Source organism: Leptodactylus fuscus, chromosome 5, assembly GCF_031893055.1.
Source record: "Leptodactylus fuscus isolate aLepFus1 chromosome 5, aLepFus1.hap2, whole genome shotgun sequence".
Taxonomy (NCBI): domain Eukaryota; kingdom Metazoa; phylum Chordata; class Amphibia; order Anura; family Leptodactylidae; genus Leptodactylus; species Leptodactylus fuscus.
The window spans coordinates 210,881,152-210,903,544 of NC_134269.1; the positions used below are offsets into that span (position 1 = coordinate 210,881,152).

General features: G+C 47.1%; 1 protein-coding gene across 1 annotated transcript in view; it reads right to left on the reverse strand.

Moving 5' to 3' along the window:
- BRAF (B-Raf proto-oncogene, serine/threonine kinase) overlaps positions 1-22,393 on the reverse strand; it is a 38,255-nt gene that overhangs the window by 15,340 nt on the left and 522 nt on the right. The window contains 17 exon segments of the mRNA XM_075275247.1: positions 4,747-4,900; positions 5,196-5,330; positions 6,000-6,131; positions 7,142-7,260; positions 7,450-7,496; positions 7,578-7,754; positions 8,740-8,824; positions 10,257-10,374; positions 10,461-10,597; positions 12,414-12,533; positions 15,614-15,653; positions 16,352-16,511; positions 18,605-18,724; positions 19,246-19,394; positions 20,107-20,209; positions 20,664-20,767; positions 21,241-21,495. Coding sequence (XP_075131348.1) covers positions 4,747-4,900; positions 5,196-5,330; positions 6,000-6,131; positions 7,142-7,260; positions 7,450-7,496; positions 7,578-7,754; positions 8,740-8,824; positions 10,257-10,374; positions 10,461-10,597; positions 12,414-12,533; positions 15,614-15,653; positions 16,352-16,511; positions 18,605-18,724; positions 19,246-19,394; positions 20,107-20,209; positions 20,664-20,767; positions 21,241-21,495 — 2,155 coding nt within the window.

Here is a 22,393-nt window from a genome sequence, read left to right on the forward strand (position 1 = left end):
TGAAATCAAAGGGTTAAAAAGCCTCCCATTGATTTCAATGTGTAGCGCGTGCAAGACGGAACCTATTGAAGTCAATGGGATTCTGTTTTGAAGTGCTGACTCCGACACGTGTTTACGTGTCAGAATGAGCGCCGCGTTACATCGTGTGCATGGGCCCCAATACCCATAGAGCATTAGAAAAATCGGATGTACTATACCACTGGCTTAAGCAAATTCTAAAAGTTCAGTTCATTGGCTGAGTTTATCACATCAATTTTTTTTTTTTTTTTTTAAATAAATTAAAATTTAAACATTTTTTTAGTGGTACAGATTGGGAAAAAAAACTTTGAGAATGACATTTACAAAAAATAAAAATGTCCCCACTTTTTATAGTAAAAAAAAAACAAAAAACAAATTGACTTGGTAAAAAAAAAAAAAAAATCACAAAAGCTAATTTTTTATTATTATTTTTTTTTAAAGAAACCACAAAAAAAAAAAATAAAAAAAAAAAATATTATAGATGCTTCTTCCATAACGGTGTTTCAAAGTAGTGAATATCGGTGAACATTCTAAAGAGATATGTACATTGGCTACTAGGGCATAAGTTGTGGCCACTGCATGGCGTCGGTCCCGATAGACGGAACCCAACATAAAAGTATCAAAGCAATGAGAGGAGAACGGGGCAGTCCATTACACAAGCAACTGGTCTAGTTTTCATTTGCAACTCTGGCCAAACTCCAAAGCGTTCCACATTTACATAGCAAAATAAATTAAATAAATAGCAATAAAAAAAAAAAAAAAAAAAAATGTAATAATGACTGTACAAAAAGAAAACATGACCTCGTCAGTAGCTACTGGTTTAGGCTTTGGAGTATAAATATTTTAGTCGCAACGTTGATCCCAGTAGCATAAACACTCACAAACATATGTTCACACACACTAAACTCTGGCCAGTCTTATGGGTATCAAAAACTTTTTGTTTGGGTGGGAGGGAATTCTAGACAGAAGAGTGAATTAACGTAATTTGCTATACTTCGATTCCGGGAATACAAAGTAACGGCACAAGAGCTGGAAAAGAATCTGAGAATGTAAGCAGGGGTGGGGTTTACTGTGATCATGTGACTACTCAGCACGGAAATGTTACTCACTTTTTTTTTGGGGTGCCAAACATTAACCTTGTAGGATATGAATTGAATTCCAAAAAGTCCAGAAACACAAACAGTTCAATTTCAGTCCATGCAAGGCCTCACCAAAAAGGAATGAAACACCAGAGCAGATTAGAGAGAAGAAAGTCGGCAACAGATTTCTCCCAGGCCCACCCCCGAGGAGACATCTATTTAAGAAAATGGACATTATAAAAGGGTGGACAGCATTTGCATTAAAGAGTTAAGATGTTAAATAAAATGCAGAATCTCCATTTCATCCTGTAGTAAAATATTTCATGGAAATGTCACATGGTCTTGTCCACTACGGTAAGAGTTACTCCCTTTATTAAGAATGGAGGGCTGGGAGGAGGGGCAGTAAATTTGCTTATTTCTCAAAACAATTTGGTGCTTCAAGCTAAACAGTTCTCCACTGGAGAACTAATATTTTAGGGGGGTTTCTATAGAATCGGGCCCAGTAAAGTGTGGCCACATACGGATTTTGAAAACTGTCAACCAGAAAAATACATTAAAGGGAATGACTCCAGATCCCAGCATGCCCATTGCACATATAGATATATTAGGGTCATGTGACTCAGTGTTTTTTGTTTTTTTTAAATCTTGTGAATCACTCCCTCCATTGGCCAGATAAAAGTTTTTGTTGATATGCAAATACTCCCTTTGGATCAACGAGGGTGTTGCCATTGCTCCAAAGGGGTAAGCAGCAAGACCCTCATTGCTCCAAAACGCTTAATGACAAAAACAGGAAACCGTTTGCTGAGCTGAGGGACATGGTTAATACGCTGTTGCCTGGTGATACCTCCACCACTTTGGGAAACAGCGCCACTCTTGTTCATAGGCTGGGTCTGGTATTGCAGCTCAGCTTCACTTACTCAGTGGGCTCAGGTTCTCATGGTTTATATCTTTGTGAATTGTGATTGATTGCTGGGGTGTATCTGGGTAGTGGGGAGAGCTCGTATCGCACCAGGAGGAAATTATGGGTGAGGGTGATGTAGAGATCCAGCATTTTATCCCCCCCCCCAAAAAAAAAAAAACAAAACAAAAAACACACAAACAAAAGAAACATTTTTAGCAGACAGTCCTCATCATGATTGGAGCAGGATCCACAAAGAATTTGAGGGCCTCAGTGTTAATATTTTAGACAGAAAGAGTCTCTGCAATGAAGAAGATCCGCCTCTCCTCAGCTGTGTGTAGGGGCGTGGCGAAGAGCAGCGCTGGGCCACTCCCTAGAGGAACACAGGCTTTTTTTATTTTGGCTGGTCCCTTTCCCCTCCCTCCCCCTTTTTTTTTTCGTTTGATGGTTCATGCTGCTCCCTCTTACAATATGGGTGTATTATCTGCATGTAATTTTTTTTTTTTGTAATGTAGTCCCAGCGCTAAGAAACTAGAGGAACACGAGACTTAAAGTAGTAACAGAGGTGCTTGTGCTGACTGTGCCGTTACTTGAAGGCTGTAAATTCTCCTGCAGAGGGAGTACAAAAGAAATCAAGTTTAGTAAAAAGCAGAAAATAGGCCTGAGGCCTGTGTGAACCACAAGCTAGATGGGTTAGTGCAAGCACAAAAACAAGAAAAACACAGACAGAGACACGACAGACACTCAAGGACACGAGCGTGGACAAAATCTGCACATAAGAGACGAGGGGTTAAATATCAGAAAGGTTTTACATGTAATGTTACAAAAAGTTTTTGGAATTTTTTTTTTTAATTGACGGCTCGTAAAAATTGGGTTGCCTATTCTAACAATGCTTTACAAAAGTGCTTGGGTCATCGATGGGGCTGTAAAAATGGGGGGGGGGGGGGGTGTCTTGGATTTGTGACTTGTTCCTTACGAGAAAAGAAGTTTCAACAAATATTTAAGGGCTTGCCCACCTATTTTGTTTCAGGCCCCAGAGTATAATAAAGTGGTGGTCAGGGGAGGGGAGTAAACATAACTCAATCACGAGATCTGATGGTTCCTTGACGTCCTCTTCTGGCCTCCTAAAAGTCAGTGGCCCCCTGAAACTGGGCCTCAGTAGTCACATGGTACTTGCATCTAAAAGTCATGACAATGCACCCCATATGAGCTGCTGATGCCATTCAGGAGGGCAGATGACCGCTTCAAGGGGCGTCCAGAGGCCGCAGAGTCCAGGAGTGGTGAGTAAGAGTGTTATGTTTACTCATGGCCCCTGAGACTTCACTTATACTCTGGGATTGAAAGAGGAAAGTAGTTTGTAGATGGTATAGACCAAATATTTTTGGTTCAACTAGGACAGAATTTTTTGGAAAAGTCAAATAAATCAGGCTTCGATCAACCCTAGTTCCAGCCCTGGGTCACGTGATCAGAACCACCTCCTCCCCAGTACTATTATAGTAATAAGGCCCACCCCTGCAGTACACATAACTAGCAGAGAACACAGAAGGAGGCGGCGCTATTTGAGTGCCAGTTCCAATTCTAGGACTCGGGGTTGGAATCTGCCCAGAAACGCAAGACTTGCCCAAAGTAGGACCACAGAGGAATTTAGTGTTTAAAGACTCCATGGTGAACCCCTTTAATGGCATCCGCATAGATAAAGGGCTCAGATGTGGGGGGCTGCCTACCGAATCTTGTCACTGGCCCCACAAAGTTTTAAGAAGTTTTCCAATAATACAGGGAAAATATGTCTGATAATAGAGTGTCTGGCCAATAGCACCCCTACTGATTAGAACAGGGGTGCCTGGGTCCCTTGTGGGCCGAGTCCAGCTGAAATGCTATAAATAGTCATCACCTTGGTGGCAAATCGCAACACCCCCAGCCCTGAGAATTCCCCCCCTCCCTAGAGGGGATCCAAGCCTGAAAAGACTGGAATAATATTTCTGCTACCACTAGAGGGAGCTCATCGCATACATTGAATTCTACAATAAAAACATATCCCCTAGTGGTGGCTGCAGGTAATACTCCTGGAGATGTAGAGCCCTGTATCAGAAAAACTGACCATTAAGACCTATTGAGGGATCCAAATCCTAACTGCTTTGTGTTTTGCAAGTGTGTGCAGGCCCAAGTTAGATACAGGAGGAGGAGGAGGAGGAGGAGGAGGAATAATTCTGAAAGAATCTGAAGTAGATTGATTTAACAAAAAAAAAAAAAAAAAAAAACACCCACGAGATTGTATAAGACTACAAAAACATGGCTGTTCAGTGCCACTGTCCACAGTGAATGTAGCATTGCAACTCTGCCTTAAAACTACAATAGTTTTGAGCTGCAATACCAAATACAACCTGTGGGGTGTTTTTTTGGGGAAAAAAAAAAAAAAAAAAAAAATAAAAAGAGAAATTTAAGGCTGAACCCTGGTCATAGTGGAGTGGCAGGGACCCCAACTAAAGACTTTATTGAGGTCATATTGAATCCCAAAAGACCCCCCCCCCCCCCTAAGAAATAGAATACCCATTACACCAGAAGGCAGCAACCATCGTATAGCACATATACACTTACAACATATTTATACAATATACATTTTCCATATATAACAATAGACCAAACCGTCACATGAACAACTACAGACTCCTGCCAGCAGGGGGTGCAAGTAATTTTTTTTTGTTTTTCCCAAGAGGTTTTGAGGCTTGTACGGTCAGCGTATCGTGAACCCACCATATCCACCGGCCTGGATGGGCGTTTTTGGAGAAGCACAAGCGTACAGACTGAAGTCCTCTGTCTGGAAGCCGGCTCTGTTCAACGACGGCTCAGATGCACTGCGGTGAATTTTTGGCAATGACCGGGCCAGGAGTTCAATGGAGGCAAGAATCTAATAAAAGGGGGAAAGGAAGAGTTTACATTTTGTGCAGCCTAATCTGTAAGGGGGGTGGGGGGAGAACTTCCTTTGAAATTAGGGAGAGGCAGAAAATAAACCTTCTCAGGCAGCGCAGAACGGTTTGTGACGCATTTCAGCAGCGAAGTTAGAGTGCTAGTCTCTGCTTCAGTGCGCACGTGCCAAACCTTAATACTTCAAAACTGGGACACCAAAGGCCCGGCCAGAAGGCCCCATGGGTGGTTTAGTGTCCCACATCGATCTGATGGGTTCCTGATCACATGACAATTACCTGTGGAAATAAGGGCCGCTCGTCTCGCTTCTTCTTTAGACAGTCCGCCATTAACCTCTTCATTGCTTTGGGACAATTACTCCGAACTTTGCTGAGGTCTGGAGATAGATATCCTCTTCCAACCATGAATATAATCTTTAAAAAAAAATATATATATATATATTAAAAAAAATAATTAAGGACAATTCATCAGTCTTTGTACACATTAGGTCCTCTCCTCGTGTTGGGAAGTTCTCTATAAATCCCATTACGATGAGCGCCCTCTAGTGGTGGCTACTGGTACTATTAAGTGGTGCTGCCAGAAAAATTTTCCTGATGTACAACTCTTTAATAAGTCGCCCCCTTCTGACCAGAATTTAATGAATGGCTATATGTAACCTATAAGTGCTTATTAGGCGAAACGCAGGTCTGAGTGTGCACAGCGCTTTAACGGAATCGTCACTGTATTATACAGCAAAGTAAAGTTAAATGAGCAAATACGCTCTGCTGCCACTAGGAGGAGCTCACTGCATGATGTAAGGTGGGATGTCTAGGCCCCAAATCAATTTTTCATACTATACAAGTAAGAGAGTGACCCTGCAGTTCCCCAGAACCACCACTATGCAGTGGATGGGGCTGCTGAGTCATTCCTATAGGAGCAGAGCTATATGTACTGACTCTTCACTAGCAGCTTCTTGCACGACCTGGGTGAGTTGTGGCCGGAGCCCCACAGATCACACACTGAACATCCATAAGAAAATTCAATTTGGGCTCGACATGGTCTGTATCCGTATATCGATCAGGTCACACCCCATACTCACTCACCTGGTCTCGGTTGTTGATATTCTGGTACGGTAGCTGCCCGGTCATTAATTCATATAAAACTATTCCAAACGCGTAGACATCTGACTGAAAGCTGTAGGGGTTCTTGTCCTGCATTCGGATCACCTCTGGAGCCTGCGGGAAGAGAAGATGTCAGTAATGGTGGAGGACACTGAGCGCAGTAAGAGAACATGGACATCACAGAGGAAGGTCCCTTATACAAGCCCCTCCTAGAAGGCGAGACAGACAACTATCGTAGGGTCTCTGGTTCTGACGGATTCAAGATGACCAAGTATTAACCATGCTCAGCCATTCATTTGAATGGATGGCGTGTAATTCCACATTTGTCCTGTAGTGGCCACTGTTGGATAAATGCTCACATGGCTCCAGTAACAAGGGCGGAGCAATCAGCCGATCCACATTCTGATAAGAGATGGTCTCTCATGGGCCATCCCTTATAATGCATGTCTCCATTTTTGTTCTAATAAAGCTAAGTAGTTTTGAAATAGATCATTGAAAAAAAATAATAAAATTATTAATTTTTGGGTTTGAGGCTAGGTAATCAATTTTGGGGGTCTGAAACCCAATACCCTCTAAAGAGGCAATGACACCCTCTGAGCACCATTTCCTCTTCACAAGCCATGAGACATCACGTTCATCAGTCACATGGCCTGCTCATAGCTCTGTCCCATTCAAGTAAAGGGCCAAGGGACTGCACCTCTCACCCAGTTAGTCGATCCCTGGCATCAGTCCCCCACCCATCGTCTAAAGTCCGGTCAGTAGTAAGCTCAGACAACCCCTTTCATGGGTTACAGGTTGGTCGAGTGTAGTGTAACGCCCCCTACTGTGCATTATGTACATTCTGTGGGTCAGACATGGTTGTGAAGAGCGGTCACCATGATGGGTGTAGCATACACAAACCTGAACAAAAGTTTAATCTTCCTAGTAGTGGGGAAAGATACGCCTCTTCCCTCCCCCTAGTCCTAACACCAATCTTGCCCAAGGGTTGTCTGGTACCTGGACGAGGATGAGCTGTAATACCAGACTCAGCCTGTGGACAAGGGTGGTGCTGTTTCAAGAAAGTATGACCAAGTTTCCTAATCCCGGACAACTCCTTTATTAGATTCACAGTAGATTCCTCTCACCATCCATAGAATGGAGCCCGATAACTGTTCGAACTGGTGAGAGCCGCTCCACCGAGACTTCACTGTGGCTAGGCCAAAGTCACCGATCTTTACTGTGAGGTCTTCATGGAGAAAAATATCTAGAGAGAGTATAGGGTTAAGGATACAAACCAAACATGGCGGGGAATACGAGGTTCTGTGAGAGTCAGGACCCTCATAGGGGGAGGCTATAATACGGGGCCACTCAAGGAAGAGCAGCATGGAGACCACCAACGCCACGTCTGAAGACCCTACAAGATGGACGTCCTGGCACGTGGGACAAAGGATACTATTGCTTTTCAGATCTCGGTGGATGATCGATTTGGCATGCAAGTAGCTGAGAAGAAAGAGGGAAACGGAATATTAGTTCAAGACCCACCAGAGGAGAGAAGGAGGACATCTTGGGCAGGCCACTTACTCCATGCCTTGTGCTGTCTGCCGTGCGATATCGATTAGCTTAATCATCTCAAATTTGGTCTCTATGATGTGGAGGTGGTGGTAGAGGCTGGAGCCCTCGCACCACTGGGTCACTATTGCCAACTGGGGTTTGGTGGAATAACCCATGAAGAGCAGGATGTTTACATGCCGAGTTTTCCTAAAAAAAAAAAATATAAAAGGAGACGAATCAGTCCACGTAGTAGACGACCGATACAAACTCTGTGGTCCTATCACATGTACTCTACGGGTCAAGTTCATAATATGGCCGGATCTACTGGTAACACAGGACACTGGTTCATAGCAGATAAGTGGGAACATTTCACTTCCATATCAGATCCACAATACCAACGTGTCTAATCCATGGGGTCCGTCCAATGGGGCCTCATTGATCTGGTGAACGGGGTTATTGTGCATCTCTAGATAACGGAGCGATGGTGGCTCTACGGAGGACCTCTTGTAGTCACATAGAGGTGAACAGACATGTGCAACCATAGGCCCACTCATCATCCACAGGACCATTGGTTGCCCCTTACCCCATCAGTGAGGAAACCCCTTTAGAAAGGGTTAGTCATGGGACAACTTCAGGCCACTTCCACCTCTCGTGATTGAAACCAGCACACGTCCCTTTAAAAGGGACAGAGAACCAGACATAATGGGACACGGATGACCTTTCCATACGTCAGAATCAGATCAGTGAGGGCCCGACACCTGGAAACCAAGGCCGAAAGCAGCCCCTAATGTGAAGTGGAGCAGAACTGAAGCATCCCGGCACCACCGCCACAGTATACAGAACCTGTATAGAAAGGTATACTATAGTGGCGGTTCTGGGGAACCAACTCTGCGCCCATTCACCTTATTAGAGGTACTTCCGGCAGCAGACGGGTGCGGGGTCCCGAATGTCTGTTCCTCACTGATCTGATACAGATGACCTATCCATACAAAGACACAGAAACAGCGCCACACCTATCCTGTCCATAGGTCACTACCATACCAACGAGGCCGAGCTGCAATACCACACACAACCTGGGGACAGGTGAGGCGCAGTTTCTAGGGGGAAGCAGCCATGTCTTCTGCTCTAATGAGTAGTCAGCCTCCCAGGACAGCAGGGAGAGAACATCAGATTACAGGGCGGCCATCTTTACCTGAGCACTCCAACTTCATTTTTAAAGGCCTGTAGTTGCTGAGGTGTCGGTGCAGTTACATTCAACATTTTTACAGCTACATCACCTGTAAGAAAGGAGACAATAGGAATGATTAGACCAGAATGGAAACCGTCAAGAAGCAGGGGCACTGTATGGATTGCACATTACAGGGTATTATATTGGGCACCGCACAGGAATAGCCTACGGACTCGCTTTATTTTTACACGTGTCGGTGGTTATCCTGCATTCAGTTTCAACAAATTGTTGAATTTGTTTCCAGACCCCCTGATATGGACGTTTGCATCTTGGTCCTAGTTCAGACTCTTCTCACGTGGATGTGACCCTCCCATTAATACAGTTTTGTGAGATCTGAGTGCCCAGGAAGCCGATTCCATCACTAGCTCATGTATCAGCACAGCTTCAATTTTGTCCAGATTTCTTTTTCTACAGACCATGAGACATCTCCTCACTGTTGTGATGGCAGACACTGATGCTGAGGAGGGCACCATTGCTTTCCCGCTGTTAAATCTGCTGCATGTGCTCTCCTCTATATACAGCACAGCTTCATTCATGGACTGATTTAGTCTCCTGTAGACAATGTGGACTCTCCTTTGCGCTAATAGACACTGGTGCTGAGGAGGGCGTTATCACCCCTCCCTATGCCAAGTCAGCTGTGTATTCTGTCTATACACTAATACAGTCTGTGTGGTTAAGCCCTTTCTCCTTATCTACAGCCGGTGTGATCTGCCTCTCCTGATAACTTGGATGCCTTCCACCCTTATACATTTGCAATGTATATTTTCTGCTGCCGTCATCTCTAAAACTGGCCACGCACAAGATATTTGTCTCAAGTCGTCAATGGTCTGCAGCTTATTTTCTGGGGATGCAAGGCTTGCTTCATTCCTCGACAGATTTCTTCTTCTACAGAGGGTCTCCCTTTCTTTGTGCTGACAGACACTGATGCCGAGGAGGGTACAATTTCCCCTCTTAATCTCTGCATAATCCTCTGTATACACATATACCATCTGAGTGATTCACTTCTGGGATTTCCTCCTTATCTACAACCTGTGTGATCCGCCCTTCTTGATAACATGGACGCTCTCCTCCCTGTTCCATATACACCTTTTTTCTCTGCCGCCATCTTTAAAACTAGCCATACACAAGACTTATCTGCAGACCATTGGCAGGTCCAGGTCTGAAGGTAAATATATTAGGTGTCCGCCCAGCTTCACATCAAGAAGATGGGGGAGAAAAGAGCTAGGTGCACTGTGTTAGATCCATGTCAGAAGCAACTGTATAACCGGCTATGTGAAGGAGTTGCACATGCTCTACAACAGCTAATTGATGAAATCCCCCTCATAACCTGTGAGGCAAAAGCAGCGTCGTTGCCACCTCAGCCAGCTGATCAACAGGGATCCGAAACCTGGCACCACCATTGATCAATTGATGACCTATCCCCAAAGAAAGGTCATCAATTTTGAAGTCCCAGAACACCCCTTTAAATGTCATGTACATACCATGCCACTTTCCCTTATACACAGTCCCAAAGGAACCAGATCCTATCCGCTGTCCGACGGTGATCTGCCCATCTGGGATTTCCCAGTCGTCACTGGAATCTCTGCGCCCAAGGGTTTTCTGTAAGAGACTTTCCAGTCAGTACATGGGCAACGCTGGTTACCACATCTTGGCCACCCAGTTTTTTGGTTCGGAAGCCCACTCACCATCCGACTCCGGTCTTCTGAGGAAGAGGATGATTTGCGCTCTCTCTGTTGACCGGGGGATTTCTGGAGAGCCTTAACATTGGTAAGGGATCCGGGCAGGGAAGCCGGAGGGGTGGCGGATAAGCCTGGGGTCGAGCCTGTCGGCAGAGAAGACGAAACATCAGAGGGACAGAAGAGTCAGAATAGAAAGAAGACCAATAGGGAAGGGGGGAGAGAAACCTAAAAGTGGGACCATCTCTAGTAGACAGTGACTAATAACAGGCTCTGAGACCACCCCAGTCATCAGTACTGGCAACATGGGACGGCTAAACTTCAAGCTGGTGCCACCTTGTGGCATAACTAATAAGGGGGGGGGGGGGGTTGTCCAGGCATCCTGCATCCTGATAGGACAATGGAGTGAAGATACAACTACATACTGTGACACCCAGCAAGTATTATTCTCTAACATGGACTGGGTGTCAGATGGCTGGATTAGAATGTCTGTATACAGACGGGTTGCATGGTACTAAGATATGGAGTTCCACTTTCTCTTCCCAAACATGTCCACTGATCACATGGTTGTGCTCCAACTCAGTCCCATTCGAATGTATAGGGCTGAGATGCAATACCAAGTACAACCACTATACAATGTATGGCGCTGTGCTTAGTAAGTAGTGAGGAAGACACAGCAATCGATATCCTAGGACAACCCCATACACTTTAGGTAACACTTGAAGAAACCTTTGGATGACTGACGGCCATCCCTCTACACCCGCCCTGGCACGGTCAGGGCGCATGTACCCAATAGGGATCCTCAGATCTATCTGGCAGCAATGTATCCTTCCCAATGACTAAGTACTGGTTTGCTGAAACTGGACATACCCCATGTGCCATCAGGGGAGAGTGTGGTGCCCCCCATATACATTAGATGGTCAGCTAATCTGCTCTATAGATGCCAACGCTGACCATACACCGGGATCTGACATGTACAGGAGACTAGGGAGAAAGTTTGCAGTCTGAACAGTGATCTCCACCAAGACCGCGTAGGTCAGAATACATTTTGGGGTATGATATCATGCATATACTAGATTGGGGTGTGGCACCTATATACAAGGGGATAACACCTGTCCTTGTATGAAGGAAGCATTTGGTTATCTTGGCCTGGAGACGATTGCGATCCATGGAGTGGTTAATAGCAGGTCATCCCTGGTTTGCCATGGACCCAGTAGGTGGCGCCACTCAACCCATCTCAGCCTTGGCCCACTGCATCAATAAGTACCATCTTTACGGTCGTGTGCATGAAGCCTAAGGGTGTGCTCACAGAGCGCCAAAAAAATCAGCCCCCCATTATACTCAAACAAGCACCCGTCTTGATCCAGCAGCGTAGTCAGCGACCGATTCAGAGACCGTGGAGGGGAACGTGAGGTGGAAGTCTGCCTCGAGTTCCTCTTCAATATCTGCCATGTGTATGGACCCAAGCAAGCCCAGGAGGTGGCGTAGACACTGGACCAGAGCCAGCGCCACCTAGAGGATCCATGCCATTAACCACTCCGTTCTACCACGATGAGACCCAGATTTTTGGGAAGGTATCCTATAGGGTAACACTAGAGTGGTCACGACACACCAGCATGCACAATATGGACACGACAAACAGTGGTGAGGCGAAGCTTGGAAAGACGGTGACAGAAAGTGTGAAAAACGGAAAGGCGACAGGGACGTCAGGCTCCTCATGCAGGCGGGCGGCCCGAAATATACACAGGGTACACTAAAGGGCTAAAAAACACACAAACTACAACTAGTGCACACGGAGGGGGAACAATAAAGTCCAGCATGGCTTGTGTTCTGCACGCGTGGAAGCGGGGGAAGGGTGAATAGGACTCAATCAGGGGGTTACTTTAGGCAGTTTTAGGAGGGGGAGGTAGGTAAAAAAAATAAAATAAAATATATATATATATATATACACAGCCCAACTACCTCTGCAAACTGGGTCAGACTCAAAATCAAAGACTATTTCACTGGGGAGAGAATGGAGGAGTGGGCTGGGATTCCGAGAGTGGTATTTCCGAAGGCAGCGGGCCGGCTGGACCTGAGGGGCTGCGGGAGAAACACAGGCATAAAGAAGGCAAAAAGAACGGAGAATGGGGGGAGGGGTGAGGGGGTAAAGAGTAGAAGAGGGGGATTCAAATGTAATAGTGGAGAAGGGGGAAGGGGGGAGGGGAAGAATAAAAAAAAGTTTGAGTGGGAGGGCAGAATTAACAAGACAAGATTAGCAAAATATTCCCAATAAACAGACATTAATATTCAACAGTATTTAATTGGGGGAGGGGGGGTTACTTTGTGACATAGAAGAGGGGGGGGGGGGGGCGCCACCTCCGGAACCAACATGTGCTCCAATCCAGCTAAAATAAGGCCGCGCCCATGCAGAGCTAGAAGTCTCTGACTAGGGGGCGGCACTGTAGTCAGACGCGACTTCTCGCCATCATAGGAAGGGAGTCAGACGATTTAAGGATCAGACTACATGGAGACACACAGGTCTGCATTTAACAGCTAAGTATATGTATTAAAGGGGTTGTCCAGGGATTTCCACCTCAAACGAATGACCAGAGGAAGGACTTGGGGTTGCGACTTTAGATCACATGATCGGAGCCGTCCCCCGCCCCGGAGGTCGCTCTGCCTTTTCCTCAGTTACCTGTGTTTGGGGGCCGGCAGACTAGTTATGGCAGTCCCCAAAACTGAGTAAAACAGGAGAGAAGGGAGAACGTGGAGCAATCCATGGGGAGGTGGGCCGGCGCCAATCATGTGATCCAGGGTCATGGAACCAACTCCAACACCTGCCCAGAAAAAGCAAGAAAGTCCCTGGACAACCCCTTTAAAGGGATCCTATCATTAAAACGACATTTGTTTTCCCCTCGATCACAGGTTGGAATAGCCTTAAGAAAGACTCTGCCTCTCCTACCTTTAGATGTCTTCTCCGCGCCGCCGTTCCGTAGAAATCCCGGTTTTTGTCGGTATGCAAATGAGTTCTCTCGCAGCACTGGGGGCGTCCAAAATGCTGCAAGAGAACTCTCTAGCACCGCCTCCATCTCTTCCGGCACTGGGGGAGGGTCAAACTTCTACGCATGCGCAGTTGGCTCTGCCATTGAGCCAAGCTGACTGCACAAGTGCGCGCGGCCATTTTCTTGTGGCTACTTACCCCAGCTTACTGTGTAAGCGGTCACAAGAAAATGGCCACGTACACCAGGCGGGCATGCGTAGTCAGCTCTGCCTGAGACCCGACTTTGCATGTCTAGAAGTCTGAAGTCAGCGCCGGAAGAGGCCGTTCCAGAAGATGGAGGCGGCACTGGAATTTTCTCTCACAGCATTGGGCCCGCCCCCAGTGCTGCGAGAGAACTCATTTCCATACCAAAGAAAAACGGTGATTTCTACCGAACAGCGCCACGGAGAAGACATCTAAAGGTAGGAGAAGAATAGACTCTCTTAAGGCTATTCCTACGTGTTACAGGAAAAAAAAAAAAAAAAAAAAAAAGTCGTTTTAACGGTAGACTCCCTTTAAGGCAATTTATAAAATGGCTTCCTTTCATTTTAGGTGCACCAGAGTAGCAAATTGGTTGTACAAGTAGTCACACCCTTTAAAGGGAATTTGATCTCAGCAGTCTTAGCCATCTGGGCAGGTATGGCCACCAAACAGTTCCTAAATTTCCCAGACACCTGAACGCCTAGGTATAAGATCTCACACCCACCTCCATTATAGGCTCGTTATCACTTGCCCGAGTTCCCTGCTGGTCTCCATTTCCTTGTCCCTCTTGACACTCAGGTAATTCTGCTCAACCAATTACTGGCTGAGCCATCACAGTCGCCTGTGATTGGACGAGCGGTCACTTCCTGTGTGTCAGGAGAGGCCAGGAAGTAGAGACCAGTAAGGGGAGGGCAAGGGAGCATAGAAGTGGGACCAGCAGGGAGCATTGACGCATTTGCTTCAGTTAGATTGCTTCTGTCTCAGACTCTGATGTCTATCAAATATTGTTCTTCTTGGGACAATCCCCTTAATGGGATTAATGCCATATACATCCTGAGAACAGAAGGGGTTTTACCACCCCCTTGTGGACGTAGCAAGACCCTCGCACCCACTGAAGTTTCTGGCGATGCTCCTGCGTCCACCAAGGGTTTCAGATGTTTTTCCAAGGCTACATTCACAACAGGGAGGGGGTGCAGATAAACCCTTTGACACCAGTGCCTGGGAAAGCTGGGTGACCCTAGACTGCCTCAGAGAGGTTATTGGAACAAACAATATGGCTGCCATTGTGTGTTGGGAGATACAAGATAAAAGTAGATGTTAAAATATTATATACTAGAAAATGGAGAACAAAAATACAAAGGAATTATGGGAATTTTATAAGGGGTTAAATAAGATAAAAATAAAAAAATAAAAGGACATCCCTGCATGTAATATATGGCAGTCTATGAAAGCGGGATAGCGACCGGAATAGCGGGACGTCTGGGCGGAGTCAAATGGTAAATCCTCGGATGTAGACCATGAGGACACAGACATGGAAGCGACCCTGATCATACAGCCAATGGAGACTATGCATGGCGGGGTGAAGGCATGGGTTGTACACACTGCGGGGTACTTAAAGGGGTTCCCTAAGGATTGGCCATCAATATCAGATGGGTGGGGCCCGAAACAGACCAGCACTGTCAAACCTTTAAGTTGAGGCCCCCACGTTGCGGTAACGCAGCGTTTTTGAGCCACAGTCAGGAGTGGATGGAGCAGAAGGGAAAAGTGCGAGACCCTTTATATTTTCCATTCCGGCTCGAGCCCACTCCTCACTATGGCTCAAAAACCTTGAAACTTTTTCCAAAACACGGGGCCACAGCCTTAAGGAGGCCCAGTCATTGCTCCTGACATACACCCATTTATATTTAAGTGCCCCTAGGTTGTTCCTCCTGGAAATAGATGAATAAACTAACCAGTGGGTGTTACCATCCCTGCCACCAATGGCCGTCAGCGTACATTGGACACTGGAGAGAGTGCACTTCCAGGAGGAATAACGGAGGAACGCATGGCGTCAGTTTCACAATTGTTATTTTATGTGGCATGTCACACAGGACAGGAGGGGGGACAGGTCCTTTTTAGGATAGTTAGCAAGCTGAGGATAAAATAGGGGGTCACTTACCTCCCTCGCTGCGCTGAAGGCCCTGGTCCCGAATTAAGTCCTAAAAGACACGAAGAGAGTCAATGGATTCTATTCAATGGAATCCTATTCATATGAATGTACTGGCATTCCTTTACTATAGCAATCGATGTGATCAGCTGATCACCGGTGGCCCCGCCCCCTATACTCTGGGAAAAGTTGAATTTTACAGCAGCGGCCACTACAGGAGAACTGCAGTATTACATGGTGGTCATTTAGAGCATCCTCAGGTATAAAACGCCTCCCAAACTAATAAGGCCACAGAGTGATGATGCAATGCCGAAATAACGATCCCTTTATGAATATGTAAATTAGCCTACAAGTGCACTGAAGGCAGGGTACCCTTCAAACCTATAGGCACTGTCCAGAACGGAGAACCCCTTTAATACGTGTCAACCCTTAGTACGTGGCCAGATCTCCAGTGACAGCTCATCATGTGGGGTCCTACTAATGGGACGCTCCTTCACCACCAGGGGCACTACAACCAAGATTCATTACAGCTCATTGGTCTCCAGCTGTTGCAGAACCCCAACCACCATCGTGACAGTATAATGGGAGATCTAGTGGGCTCCAGCAGGCCAAAAAAACCCTTTAAAGAGGAGCCCCAGATGGTCGACCCAATACCAGTAACTGCCCGGTACGGGGCAGATTTATTGTTTGAGGTCACGACTGGCTTTTGGGCCATTAGCCTGGAAATTCTAGTCCGCTCCGGCCACTTACATCGATATTAACAGGCTCAATGGTGTTGATGTGAACATTAGGGGCAGACGATGACCGGTCTCGCTGGCCAAACTGGTTTCTGTGGTCTTCATCGGCAGGTCGGAATGGCTGCGGAATGGGAATGGACTTGGACGGAGAACTACTGGGAATGTTAGGAGGCCTAAGAGGGAGACAAAACCAGTAGTGAGCTCAGTGCTGCCACCTACAGAACAAAACAAGGACATACCCCATGCCTAGGATTAGGACATGGCCGCTTCCCTTCAAAACCCACACCACACTTAAGGGCAACACTGTGGCTCAGTAGTTAGCACTGCAGCCTTGGAGTCCTGGGTTCGTATCCCGCCAGGAACAACATCTGCAAGGAGTTTGTATGTTCTCCCCGTGTTTGTGTGGATTTCCTCCCATACTGTAAAAGACATACTGATAATGAAAGAAAAAAAAAAATCCTCACAAAATACGAAAACTTGAAGCTACACTTAAGATATCAATATATACCTCCTGCCCAGCATGTGTATACGGGTGCCCATTGATTTGTGGACCATTGGGTGCTGGTTCCAGGAAAGACATGGCGGATTTCTTTCTAGAAACAGTGCCCCGCCTGTTATTAGATTGTGCCTGGTATTGCAGGTCCAGTCCACAGCCATAAATGGGATTGAGATGCAATACCAATAACACCCTGCTGACAGGAGAGGCGCTGTTTTTGGATTCGAGTATCTTTATCTAATCCCCGACAACCCCTTTAAGCAGAGTCTATGAGTCCACTGGAGTGAGACTGAGGAATTTGTGACTTTTTGGAAATTTGTCTGATAAATCTGTCATATTTCGGTAGGGCCCCCATTTTCTTACCAGTATTGCTAGAGTTGGCCAGACCCTTGTCAACATCGCAGTGTGAGATCTGCACGTCCCTGGAGACGACTAGATCCGGGGAGTAGATGCCGTCTTAATGGCCAGGCCGGCACTCCATAGCCCCACTCCCAGTCCACAATGGGCGACCTATGGTGCTACCCCCTACCTCGCTATATAGTCCGGAATATAATAAGCGCTCTCCCGGTGATGGTCCATAGAGATCACTTACAGTTTACACAAGTCAAGTCTAGATTTGCATTCTCACATTTGCATCTATAGCTGCGGAGCCGGGTGTGCACAGCTCAGAGCCAGGGATTAAGATGCGGAAGGGATCAATCGCTACAAAAATAACCTGTAGTGTACAGCAAAAGAGGTTTTCGGATATTCAATATTGATAACCTGACTTTAGGATAGGTTATCATTATCAGATAGGTGTGTATGTGATATCTGGGACCTCCACAGATCAGCTGCTCAGGTGACGTCATAATCTGTTTTGCAAATCAATAGGCCTGAGCTGCAATACTAAGCACAGCCACTATACAATGTATGGCGCTGTGCACTGTATTCAGTGAAGGGACTGCGGCGATCACCTGAACACTGTGGTCTCTAAAAAGCTGATCTGTGTCGGACCAGCACCAATTGAATACCAAGGAGCAATGGTCACAATCCTGGAAACTCCTTTCACTTCAACTTTGGGACAGAAAGTTGAACCAAGTGTAATAAGTCAGCCGAGTCGGCGGGCTCAGGAGCGTTCTACAAGGATTAGAGGAAATCCTACATATACACAGATCACAGCTCAACCGAGCCCCGGGGATAATCCCAAATTACACAACAGCGGCCAGCCCCGCCACAGATTAGACCTAACACTATTTACAGCTCGTTGCCTTTTTGGCTGCTCCTTGTATTGAGGTGGCAGAATTATTGGAGGAGCGCACTGTAAAATAAACACTGCCAGCTGCGGGAAGGAGGGGGGGGGGTAATGTAACGGGAACACCGATTTCGGGTGGTCTGAAAAACACCTAAGAGGTCAGGGAAGAGCCACCCCCAATATCATGTGTGTCCTAAGATGTACAGCCCCAAACACATGTTTTCATATTGATGAGAAATCCACAATATAGATAACCAGTATGTGATCTGTGGGGGTCCGGCACCTGCACTGATCAGCCCCAAATGTGGTGCAGCGTGCTCCTATTCAAGTAATAGTAGCGCTGTACCTCCCCAGAACAACCACTAAGCAGTGGACGGCGCTGCTGCTCCTACTACTTGAATATGCGCTTCACCGTCCCCTAGCAGCTGATCTGTCTCGGACCCTGGTGTCCGACCCCCTTCCCACACAGCGATGAGCTATCCTGTGGCTAGTTCATCAGAACGAAGAGTCAATTTGGGATACATATTTTAAGAACTTACCCGCTGATATCTGGAGGGGGTGAGGGGGAAAAGGACTCGACGGCTGGGGTGACCTCCTCGAAAGGACCTTCTTCCTGAGATATTGGGTGGTGCTCAAAGAACTTAGAGACAAACAGGAGACTGAAGAAAAATGAAAGAGACTCAGCTAGGTAGCACAATACATTAAGTGTATGTTCACACAGTTTAACACACTGATGTAACTTAAAATCTTCACTAACCCCTTCCCAATATCCACCGTACTATTATCGCTATTGGGTCTTTAAACTCCCATAGCTACCAGGTCTCCGCTATACTGTACAGCAGAGACCTGGAGCGAATACACTGCTGTTCTTACCACAGTGCCATAAACTCTATAGTGGCTATACCTGGTACTACACGTAGTTCTGTCCCATTCTCTCAAATGAAAAGGTCATGTGACATCACAAGCCGAAGAACTAGGTGCAGCAGCTGCTTGGCTATGGCCTCTTTAATTAGCAGGGGTCCCAAATGTCGAATGGATCATTATGACCTACCCCAAGTACAGGTACAATCCCAGACCGCCCCTTTAAAATCAGCAAAGGCTCTAGGACACAAACACAATGTGGTGTCAGATTCGCCTGGGCCCCATGGGTGGTGGCAGCGTTGTCCTCGTGAGCACTTACTCGAGTCGGTCGTAGTTAACACACATGAGTGGCACCTCCGTGCTGCATCGCTGGTGGAACTTGTACCCGCATGTCTGGCAGCGGAAACCCTGGAATAGAAGCTTCCGGCAGAAGTCGCAGAACGCTAGCGTGAAGAAGGTTTTCCGTACCTGAAGACAGAGAGCAATAACGGGGTCAAGATGACAAAGTGATCGGCTGCGCCAGCAAAAAGTTATTACATTAAACATGCACGTCACAAGGTTGTGATGCCTACAGCGACCCCATGTGGCCACATTGTTCAGTGGATGAATGGAGCAGCACCACAGCCTAAGCCACCGGACAATACAGCCGCATGTAAGACTTCATTAACCTGTAGACGATCTGCCTCAGCTGCTGCAGAAGCTCTATACGAAGAGTAAAGGTAACAACCCTCAGCGTCCTCCTATTCAATATCAGGTTTGTATTATGATGTTCTGCAGCAGCTGAGGTTCACCGAATCCCCATGCACACAAAGAACAACAGGCGGCACTCAGATGATGATCAGATCTGGCAGCCCCACCCATTCCCATTAGTAGTTAGCACAGCGCCATACACCGTATAGTGGCTGTGAATGGTATTGCAGCTCAGTCACATTCATTGACAATAGGACTGAGCTGCAGCAGTACCACGTGACTTGCCAAATCCCGCTGATCTTATACTGAGGACCTATCCTAATGAGAAGTCACCAATATCAGTGTGACAGACCCTTTCGCAAGCAGAGATGAGCGCCCTCCATGTAATACGGCCCATCTCTATAGCCACGAGGTCCCCATTATAAGAGATCAGTGGTGGACCCCCATCGCCCTGCCTTGCGTACACCCCACACCTCTCCATTGTACCTACAAAGTTATGGGTGGTGAGGGGAACGTTCTCCAGGACTTCCACGTGCAGCTCCTCCCCGGTCAGCCAGCTGATGTCCGTGTCCCAGCCGATCGGCTTCTTCTCCCTGGTGGATACAGAAGAGGTTTTAGACAAGATCTTAAAATGTAGCTGGAGAAAAACGGGGGTTCAAGTGCCAGAGACAAACTGAGACCCCGAGGAGAAGATGGAAGACCTTTATAACGGCTTCGTCTTCGCAATCACATGATCACCTCTGATGTCATAAGGGGAGAAGTGTCTGATTGCTGGGGCTCTGAATACTGGGGTCCCCCCACTGATCAGGACAGAAAGACCCCCAAGGCCTCCTTGTGAATGGCGCACCAGTGTGATGGGGGCTACAGTCACGTCTAAGGGGCTGTTTTATCTCCAGAAACCCCATGGATGGAGCGACGGTCATACAAGCACACTGGTGCCTTAAAGGGCATGTGACCCCCGACCTCCTGATCACTGCAGGTCCCCAGGACTGGAGATAAGTGTCCATAATGGCACAACCCCTTTAACAACAGTAGCAAAGTCCTCACCCGTCTTGGACCCTGTACACTGCGCAGCATTCTGGGATTAGGCCTCGCATCATCAGCGCCTTCTTCAGACTGTCCCGTACGGTTACGCCACATCTGGCTGGTACCTGCAACAGCGAGAAAGTTTCCGAGTAAGCGGCAGCGTCGGCCATTGTGAATTTAAAGGGTTTCACCAGTGAGATGAGCTGTGGGTTTCGGGGGTCAAATGATCAGAAACAGAAGCCGGACCCCGAGCTGCTCCACCTCCCCTGCACTATAGGGCCTGGCAGGCTCCAGCATTGTCATAGTACTGGCATCAGGGTACATGGGAGGGGGAACAGTTTGGGGATCCGATCACGTGACTCATGGTTCGAAGGAGGATGATAAAAATGATAACCACTTGCTTTCAGAAACAGCGCCACACCTGGGTTGTGTCTGGTGTTGCAGCTTAAGCCAATGAAGTCAAGAAAGCTACAATACCACAAGCCACCTGCTGACAAGTGTGGCGCTGTTGCAGGAAGAAAGCAGCTATTTTCTAAGCTTGTTCTGGCCCCCTCTAGTGGCTGAGCAGCTTATTGCACGCTCTCCAGGTTTCACTCACCACCGTGCGCTGCTTGTTAGGTAGGAAGACTCGAACGATGGGTTTCTGAGGAGATTTCGGGTTAATTCGAGAGAGGTCGGAGGGGTTCTGTTGGACGGATAAAGATGAAGGCGCTAGAGATAGGGTGGAGGGGACGGATGAGAGAGTCATTTCTGAGGACTGGGAAGAAGAGTCCGTTGCGCTCCCCATTGACTCCAGTAACTGCTGCTCCCTCTGCTGGAGGGCATCGAGTTTATTTGTATACTCCTCATACGCCTGCAAGAGGGGAAAAAAAATAAAAGTTACTCATGTGAAACAACAAGGCAATATTACCATCATCATCTGAAAAACATGGCCGCTTTCTTACAAAAACAGCGCCACACTCGTCCACAGGAGGAGACTAATATTGCAGCTTAGCATCACTAACAAAAAAAAAAATATGAGGCTGCAATACCAGGCGCAACCTGAGAACGACAGGGGCACTGTGTTGGCCAGTGTTTTATAATCCAGGACAAACCTTTCTTAAAGGGATTGTGACAACGCAGTCTCCAGCCAACCCATAGAAGTGAATAGAGCAGCGGTCATGCAAACGCTGTGACAGGGAGGACGGAGCGGGACATTCGGTCCCCAAGCTATTGTCAGACACCTAGCCCCAGCTTTACAGACAGATGAAGTCTTAAAGGGATATTCTAATATTTAGGATCCTCAGGACAGATCAATACCAGATGGATAGGGGGTCTGACACCCAGCGACCCTTCCAATCGTCAGTTTACAGACCACAGCGCCACTCCAAGTGTAGTGGCCATGCTGTGTAACTGCAGCAACCTGGCTGTTGAGCACCCCGATAGGACACATTCCGTTCCCTGCCTTTGGCAGGATGACCCCATTAACAGCGGCCGTCCCTTTAAATCTGCAGAATGACGGCGGACTAGGTGGGAGGCGAGCAGACAGTAAACATGCGGCGGGGAGATCGCAGGGGTGAAGGATGAGGCAGAAATGTTTGGGCTCCTGACAGTTTATAAAGAGTTTCGGCCTCAGTTTACACAACACAGAACAGCAGAAATCCTGGATCAGTGACAGCGCCTGAGATCACTTGTAGGAAAAACATGTCTTATAAGCCGCCACATGAAGGAGACCAACCCCAAATCTGTCCTCTAGACCCCCAAGAGTCCGC